The 8,311-nt window shown below is 50.6% G+C and overlaps 1 protein-coding gene across 2 annotated transcripts; it reads left to right on the top strand.

Annotated features, from left to right (window-relative positions):
* Nucleotides 1–278: 278 nt before the first annotated feature.
* Nucleotides 279–3,792, top strand: ID2 (inhibitor of DNA binding 2). Of its 2 annotated transcripts, none has more exons than XM_069606015.1 (3): nt 279–897; nt 1,792–1,855; nt 3,209–3,792. In XM_069606015.1, exons 1-2 carry the CDS (start codon nt 535–537, stop codon nt 1,846–1,848), a joined length of 420 nt encoding a protein of 139 aa, XP_069462116.1. In that variant the 5' UTR covers nt 279–534; the 3' UTR covers nt 1,849–1,855; nt 3,209–3,792. The 2 variants fall into 2 exon arrangements, with proteins under 2 accessions (XP_069462116.1, XP_069462117.1); XM_069606016.1 differs by having other exon boundaries at nt 303–897; nt 3,127–3,414.
* The last annotated feature ends 4,519 nt before the right edge of the window (nt 3,793–8,311 follow it).

Genomic DNA, 8,311 nt, shown 5'->3' with positions numbered 1-8,311 from the left:
TCCTCACTGCGCCTGCCGCCTTGCTTTGCTTTAGTGTACAAGACTCGTCAGTGGTCACAGTAGTAAAACAGGGAAGCGCAGCGGCGTCTGGCTGCCCCGCCCCCTCGCACAGCCATTGGACGTGCAGCAGGAAGTATGCAGCAGTCTCTTACTGATACGCTCCAGCGCTGCGCGTGACGGGCAGGCGTCGCGTGGCCAATGGGGAGGCCGGCCGCCTGGGCTTGGCAGGTCGCCCGGCCGCGCATTCTATATATATATATATAAATATATGGATTAGCTGTCAGCCGCTTCCAGCACCAGAGCGCGAGTGCTGCTCAGAGGCGCAGGGCTGGGCTTCGGAGGAAGGGAGATAGCTGCAATTTTCCAGTGACACCAGTTAGAGGCCGGACGCGTATCAGGCTCTAGCTAGAGGGTGCGACATCTGTGCACGGAGGGATATCTAGCCCACAGCCTGTGCGGGTTCCGGGCATCGCCGCCGGTCGCGGAGGGGGGCACACGCCGTCTTTTGCTCTGGACCTGAAGCCACCCGGAGCCATGAAAGCGTTCAGCCCGGTGCGCTCGGCGCGGCGGGGCAGCCTGTCCGAGCACAGCCTGGGGGTTCTGGCGCGAGCCAAGCCGCCCTCGCCCCTGGAGGACCCGCTGAGCCTGCTCTACAACATGAACGACTGCTACTCCAAGCTGCGCGAGCTGGTGCCCAGCATCCCGCAGGGCCGGAAGGTCAGCAAGATGGAGATCCTGCAGCATGTCATCGACTACATCCTGGACCTGCAGCTGGCGCTCGACTCGCACCCCGGCATGTCGGTGGGGGGCGGCGGGGGAGCCCTGCAGCAGAGGCAGCCCTCCTCCCGCAGCCCGCTGACCGCGCTCAATACGGATATCAGCATCCTCTCCCTGCAGGTGAGTCTCGGGCGAGGGGGTCCGCCGGAAATAATGCATGGGCCCTGGCGCATTATTACTGTCCCAATCTTACTATATCCCCGAACCCCGCTATCAGGACTCCCTACCCCGACCACCTTCTATTCTAGAGTGGCCAACCTAAGCTGTTGCGGCAAGGGGCACCCTGTAGTGATCTGGGTTGAGAGTACATTGTTAATGCTTGTTACTTGAATGGATACTTCCAAGTGTAGTCGCTATATAAGAGCACCAATACCTGGTTACCCACATCCACAGGGCTCGCATGTATTCAGTTGGTATGGGGATACAGAGTGTTGGGCTAGAGAGTAAGGGAGGGCTGCCAACTGTGTTGCCAGTGTTACACGTGACAGTTCTACCCTGTTTTCTGAAACCCGCCGTATGGCAGTGGGATGGGATCCCAAGTTAAGTGTCACTGGCAACTTTCGGGCCGCCCTTCTCTCCCTGTATGTGTGCTGTGACAACGAAAACCAGATCTGTGTCACACGCAAAACCACCCCCACTTAAAGCCCGCTACTGGTTGTTGTTTGCAAGACCTGTAGAGAGGCAAGGGTCCATCGAGCTCGAGCATCCGCTGGTCCGCAGCGAAGCCTCTCCCGCAGGGCGCCCTTTGCATTTAGCTGCCCCTTCCGCAGAGCGCCCTTTATACCCTCTGCATGTAGCTGCCTCTTCGGCGGGGCGCCCTGACACCCTTTGCATGTAGCTGCCTCTTCGGCGGGGCGCCCTGACACCCTTTGCATGTAGCTGCCTGGTCTGTGCTACTCATTCCGGCTTGGTGTGTGTAATGGGTGTAGACTGCGTGGGTAATAAATCACATGTGTTTGGGTGCTGCATTGCTTTTTAACTTTATTCAGTATATTCTTATGTTCCTTTTTTCAGGCGTCTGACTTCCCCTCTGAATTATTGACGAGCGACAGCAAAGCACTGTACCCCTGACCATACGGTGAGTGTCCGAGGCTCCTCTGGTGGGGGAGGGGCCCGGGGGTGAAGGCCGCATGGATTCAGACCTGGTGGGTGCTGTAAGAAGTGGTGCTAGACCGTGCCCGTCTCCATTGCTCGAATGTGGGGGCCGAGGAGGGGGCATACATTTTACACACCGTGCTTTCTCAATGGGCTACTTGACTTCATGCATGTGTCGCACGCGATGCCCTTCCTGGCAGCCTCCTTATGTAAGCAAACTGGTGCCACAGAGCTGGCTAATGAGCAGTTCATGTAGAGCGCTGTGAAGCCGCCGGGAAGCGCTGCCTATTGAGCAAGGGTAACTTGTAGTCGCAGTCGCATTAGTCAGTAGCCCGTGGACTTTTCTTTCTTTGCAAGCCCACGAAAGCAAATGCAGTGTAATAACTTTGTCCTGTGATTGTGTGCTAGTAGCTCGCCCGGCCCTGCTTGTTTTCTATGCGCACCCCCACCCCCTTGTTTCCCCTTCCCCGGCCGTAATAAGTGTCAGGCTACTGCTTGGAATGAAAAGGCTGTAGACTGGATTAGTTCGGTCCCTACCGCAGAAACCTTCAAACGGCCCTCACTTGGAATGCACCTACATTGTCTCTTAGGCTCGTGTTTACCCTCGGGGAAGCCATATGCCATCAGTCGGGGGCGAGGTCCCTCAGCAATCCCTCGCTACCCCCCCCCCCCCCCCGCCTCCCAAATGCTTGCCTCCTTTCACATCCACTTTAAAGCCTCTAATCTCGCTCGCACCTTCCTTGGGCTAGGCGGTAGGGTCCCCTGTAATTTCTTTCTATGGAGGGGAGCGATCCCTCATTATTTCATTGGCCTGTGCATTCACTTGTTACCCCCTCCCCAGGACTGCGGGCCCTTTCTCGGGTAGCTGAGCCCCTGGTGCGTAGTGTTATTCCCGGCTATCTCCCCTCCCTGTGGGATCCGCGCAAGTGTCTGCATTTAATCAAATAATTGATACAAGCAGCAGACTGGCGCCTGCAATCACTGCCGCTTAAATAGATCAGGGAGAGAGGGGGGGGGGGGTGTTGAGGGGCGGGGCTGTGTGGACGGTTAATGTTTTGGTTTCAGCAGTGGAAAGCTTTCCCCTGTCCCTGTAAGCGCGTGAGCGAGTCCGCATCTGGCCGCCAGGGCTTGCCCAATCCTGAGTGTTTGGTTAAAGTGTTCAAACTGTGGCTTCCTCCCTGGCGCCAGTCTGTCGGGATCCCTGCCCTGTGTGCATTCTCCTAAACACGCCTCTCTCTCTTCAATCTCTTGCAGGTGTTCAGACCTCATTTTTTTTTCCTTGCACAAAACACTGTACACAGGATCACGATCGCTGATGTTATTTTTTGTTTTTCAGCCGCCAGAATGGGATCGACGATGGAATAAAGAGACTTATTAATAATAATTATAAATGAAAGCTTGGTCGGGGAACACCCCAATCCTTCCCTCTTTAAGCTCGTCACCAACCTCTGGACTATGTTCATCTATTTATGAAGAGACTTCACTTCTCCAGTGGGGAAGGCACACATTTTATATACTATTCCCAGCATGGGGAGCGGATAGTGCAACAATCAAGGATTTTTATTTTGCCCGTTATTTTTATTTTCCACTCCGCAGACTTTGCCTGTTTTGGAGACAAAAACACGGTGGAGCGTGAAGTAAGAGACTACCTGGAGGGGGGTTCAGTTTCGGGTCGTTGTGTTTTTGTGGGTCAGAAATGTACATTTTTGACAAGCACCGAGCTGAACTCTTGTGTGTACATATGTGTATAATTGATGCACCTTTGTCGACTCTGTTAGAGTTGTTCCTTGTACAGTGGCAGAGAGGTCGATTTCTGCATCACAGTGCGTGAAGCTGTACTTTAAATCATGCTGAACTTTTTATAAAAGTTTAGTTGTAAAGCATTTTTATACGAAAACTAATAAAAGTGTGTTTATTGAACTGCCTGTTTCTTTTTGGAGGAGAGGGGGCGGTAAGGGGTAGTTAGAAAGACCTGGCTCATGACCATGAGGGTAATTTTAGGGGGGGGGGACAGGTGTGTTTTTGCCTCTCACCCCCAACTTTCATGACACACCATTTAGTCCCCATTCAATTGGCTGGGGCACCTTTTCTTCGGATGTTACGTCCCCCCCGAACATTTTCAACAAAGTTACTCCACTGCACATGACTTCTCGCGTCACTGGCCAGAGACGCCCGTGAGATGCGCTTGGCAAAGGAAATGCATTGCTGGTCTCATTACCCGAACCACCTCGTAATGGTATCGCCGGATACTTGTATGTGGCCACGCATGGTTCACTCCCCTGATCAATATTTCTTGCCATTGTTGCATGTTCACCTGTATTCAACATAGGCGGGGTAAATAACACACTCGGAGTCATTGAGGCAGGTGAGGGTAGCTCGGTTTGCCCATCTGCGGGAAAGCACGGCCTCCCACGCTATAACAAGCCTGTATGTCTCCGTTAACCTCATGAAATTCGGGTCGCGTTGCCCTTACATGCCCCAGATGTTCTGCCTGGTGGGCACCGTGTGCTTCAACATTTAAGCAGCAGATCTGCTCGGGGTGTTGTCGAAATTCAGGGATTAGGGCGCAGTCTCGGAGCAAGTAATACCAGCAGGTTCGCAATCCCTTATCACTCACTAACCGGCCACGTCCAGGACGGCACCTTTCCTAGAGCTGTTCGCAGCAGCATTGAGGTGGCGAGTCCACTTTTGGTACCTTTTGGGGGAGGGGGGGGTTAAGGTTTGGGTGACAGGCCTATTGCGGACATTTGAATTCCGTGACGTATTTTCCCACCGGGCGTGTCGACACGTCACGCGGCTTTTCTTGCAGGAGGCGCTCTTGTTGTGAAAGGGCGGCGCTCCAGGGACTCTTGCTGTGAAGGGACGCCTCACCTGCGCGCGCACACGCTCCAACCTGAGGTGAACAGGTGTCCGGGCGGCGCCACTGAGTCTGGAGCCGCTGCCCTCCCGCGCCCTTGACACAAAAGCCCTCTCTCTGGTGCACACCCACCCGCACATCAAGACCTGCCGCGGGAGCCGGCCCACCAGTGATCTCCTAATCCCCACCGTGACCTGGCCAGGCAGCTGCCGCGGGAGAAACTTTCCCAGAGATAGGCGGCCCTGCCCCGACAAAGCCCCCAGAGGGCTGGCACCGGTGCAGCTCCCACAGGCACATCCTTGGAAAGGCCGTGGCATGGGCAGGAATCCTGCACTGAGGCGCCCTTGTGTTTGGTATTTTAAATAAATCATATTTTTGCATTCTTGGCGTTATGTTCAGTATAATTTAGCCTTTTGCGACTTTGGAATGCCAAATTAATGTGACCTGTTCGCATTTAAAGTAGGGCAACTTGACGGCCAAGTTTGCATCTGTGGAAACGCCCTCCAGTAACACGCTATATAGCTGTTCTCTTAAAGTGCCGAAGTTCCCGCTGGTTACAGCTTTAAACAAAAAAAATCAAACCTTTCCACTCTACATAAAAGTACATTTCAAACCTCATTGGAACTTAAAACAACTAATTCAATACTTTACAAAAAGACAGTATTGTTTCTTCAAGTTCGCTAAATTTACACTCCACGCTAGTTTGTTTTTAGTTGTGGCTATTCGGTGGCACATGATAGCTGAAACTATTGCATTGAAGTACACCTATGAGTGAGATGACCTTGAGGAGGAACTCGCAGCTTGTGACCAATCCCACCCACTAACTACCCTTCCCCGCTCAAAACACATGCTCCTGGCCAAAGCCGGAAGCAGGGCGCTGTCTGCTCCAGGATGGCTAACAGTAAATTACCCCGGCGCACAGGTAGTATATTTAAGCCAAACACTATGTGCTCAGTACATGGAACCCTTTACAGTTGCATGTACTTTGCATGTGGCGTTTGGCTTAACCCCTTAAATGCTCGTCCTTTTTGCATAGATTTGTATAATACTGTCACTCAAAGCAATGCATTTATTAGTGCTTTCAATGACCATACATTTAAGCAAACGGTAATATCCCAGTGAGGATAGGTCTCTGACAGGATATCACTGTTAGCATTGCTATACCGGCGCAGACGGCTCCCTGTGCCTTGTTGGCGGCGGATAGCAGGGCGCACCTGAATGGGAGCTGCTCCGAAGCTGTCAGCACCTAAACCAGGCACACCCCTCCTGGGATCTCTTTGAAATAGCTCTACCAAGTAGGAACATTCAACATTGTCATACCATTGTTACATCTAAGCAGTCTGTAATTGAACCCGTAAATATGCTACTGGTGTAATAAAAATGTCTTAGCCAAGGTTGCCTTCAGACACTTGACTTGTGTTCCTTGCACTGATGTCCTGTTCAAAACAAGCACTGACGAAGCCAACCGGTTTGAGTTGTGTAAAGTGTTAGCTAGGCCTGAGCTTTAGCTCAGGCCCGCGCATAAGTCGTTGCCAGAACTGTTCATCAGATGCCATGTTTGGGTTATCAAAGCATCCTAATTGTGATTCTCTCAATAACTTGGCCACTGTATAGTCTGTGAATAAAGGCTTCGGCTCACTTGGGTCGTTAAACACAGATCATGTTCGATTTGTTTCCCAACATCTTAGTGCAGGCCCCCAACGTTTCCACAGTCTCTAAACAATTAACGCATCATTTAATAAATAATCGCCTCATATGTCAAAGAATTTAGGTATGCAATCTTACATTGTACTCGGGATACCTTTTGGAAAACTCAGAAATTCAGTGATCATGTATGACTTCGTCCACCTTTGTCTGTTTTCCTTTCTGTCCTTAATACTCACATATAAACACAATCTCATGTATGCTTTATTATACATTTTTGTCAAGAAATCACAACCAGTTTAAAAGTATCTGCCCACACTTACATAATCCCAATTTAAAGGAGCTATTTAAGATATAGCGGATAGAATGTTCTTGCGATGGGCAAACTTTTAGATAAAACACAATCTATTGTAGGACAACTAAAGTCGACAATTATGTTTAACCAAATAGGCTGTAATCCACGTGATGTATTCATTTAATCAAATTGTTCAGTGCTGGGGGGCACCCTTGCAAGGCTCACAGGTTGAAAAGGTGGGAGGTAAAACCGAAGTTGCAACATTTTTTTTTCAGGATAGGATAGAAAGATTATGATAGAAAAGTGGGCAGGGGAGCTGGCATGGCATGTTTGTGTGGGGAAACAGGTATGTTTTGCGGTTATTTTTGAAGTGGTGATGGAAGGTGTGCAGTCAGAATGTGAAGCTGTACAGTGTTCCATGCCGTGGGTGCCCAGTGGGCAAATGCTTGTTTTTGTGTGAATTTTAGTTTGTAGAGTGGAATGTTTGTAATATTCTGGCTTGCCTGTTTAGTGTTTGTGTGGGCGATGAGTTTGAGTTAGTTATGAAGGTAAGATGGGGATTTGTGGTGGATGGCTTTGCAAACAATGCAAATTCTGTTGAAGGCAAATCTTTGGGGTACGGGGAGCCAGTGGACCTGGGCGAGACTGACTGGGGGCGATGTGTGAATGTTTGGGTAGGTGAAGGATGAGTCTGGCTTCTGTGTTTTTAATGGCTTGCAGGGTGGGGCAAGAGTGCTGCTGAGGAATCCATTGAGGAGAGCATTGCTACAGTCCAATTTTGAGAGAACTAGTTCTTGTACTGCAGTTTGGAAGTAATCGGGGGGAAGGTTGTAGTCTGATCGTATGCAGGTGTAGTTGTAGATTTCATGTTTTGGTGACAGCAGCTATGTTGTTGTGAATGAAAGGTGGGAGTCGATGGTGAATCCAAGGGGTTTCACAGGTATGGAGAGGAATATGTGTGGGTTGTCTGTGGCGAGTTCTTTGACCCAAAGGGTGAGTTTGGGTTTTTGTCTGGGGTGAGCAGATGAGGTGCTATTCCATTTAGCAAGGGTTGAGCTTATGGAAGAGGGTGGCCCACCAGGTGGTGACTGTGGAGAGACCGCTTTTGAGGATGTGGAAGTTGGGAGGGGAGATGAGATTTTAAAGTATATTGGTCGGTCGCCTGCGTATTAGTTGGAAATGGACATTGCGTTTGCGGATGGTCTATCCAAGCGATTCAACATATAGGTTGAAGAGGAGTGGAGACACGACCAGGCTGTTGTCGAATCAGAAAGGGGACAGAGCGACCAAGTACGTCCTGTCAGTAAGGAAGGAGGTGAACCAGTCGAGGGCGATGCCTGAGAGTTTCATACTATGGGAAACAATGTTGAGTAGAATGGTGTGGTAGATGGTGTCAAAATCTGTAGAGCAGTTAAGCAGTACATGTAGTGTTGTCTGTCGTTTGTGGTGATGTGCAGGTCATCGAGAATGTGAAGTGTAGTGGTCCCAGTGCTGTTTCCAGGGCGAAAGCCAGATTCGAAGGGGTTGAGAAGGTTGCTTGTGGTGATGTCTTGTTGCTGTTGGATAGTGGTAAAGTGTTCCATGATTCTGGTGAGGTATGGCAGGATAGTGACGGGGTGGTTATTTTCAGGAAGTATGGGGTC

Source organism: Ambystoma mexicanum, chromosome 4p (assembly GCF_040938575.1).
Source record: "Ambystoma mexicanum isolate Mex_15411 chromosome 4p, UKY_AmexF1_1, whole genome shotgun sequence".
Lineage (NCBI taxonomy): Eukaryota > Metazoa > Chordata > Amphibia > Caudata > Ambystomatidae > Ambystoma > Ambystoma mexicanum.
The sequence above is the reverse complement of the archived record's forward strand: the minus strand, read 5'-3'. Positions and strand labels throughout refer to the sequence as shown.

What these genes read in the sequence shown, in the direction of transcription:
- ID2 (XM_069606015.1), top strand. Translation starts at nt 535, where the DNA reads ATGAAAGCGTTCAGCCCGGTGCGCTCGGCGCGGCGGGGCAGCCTGTCC. An exon ending in TCAGCATCCTCTCCCTGCAG is followed by an intron (nt 898 to 1,791) that starts GTGAGTCTCGGG and finishes TCCTTTTTTCAG; the next exon opens with GCGTCTGACTTCCCCTCTGA.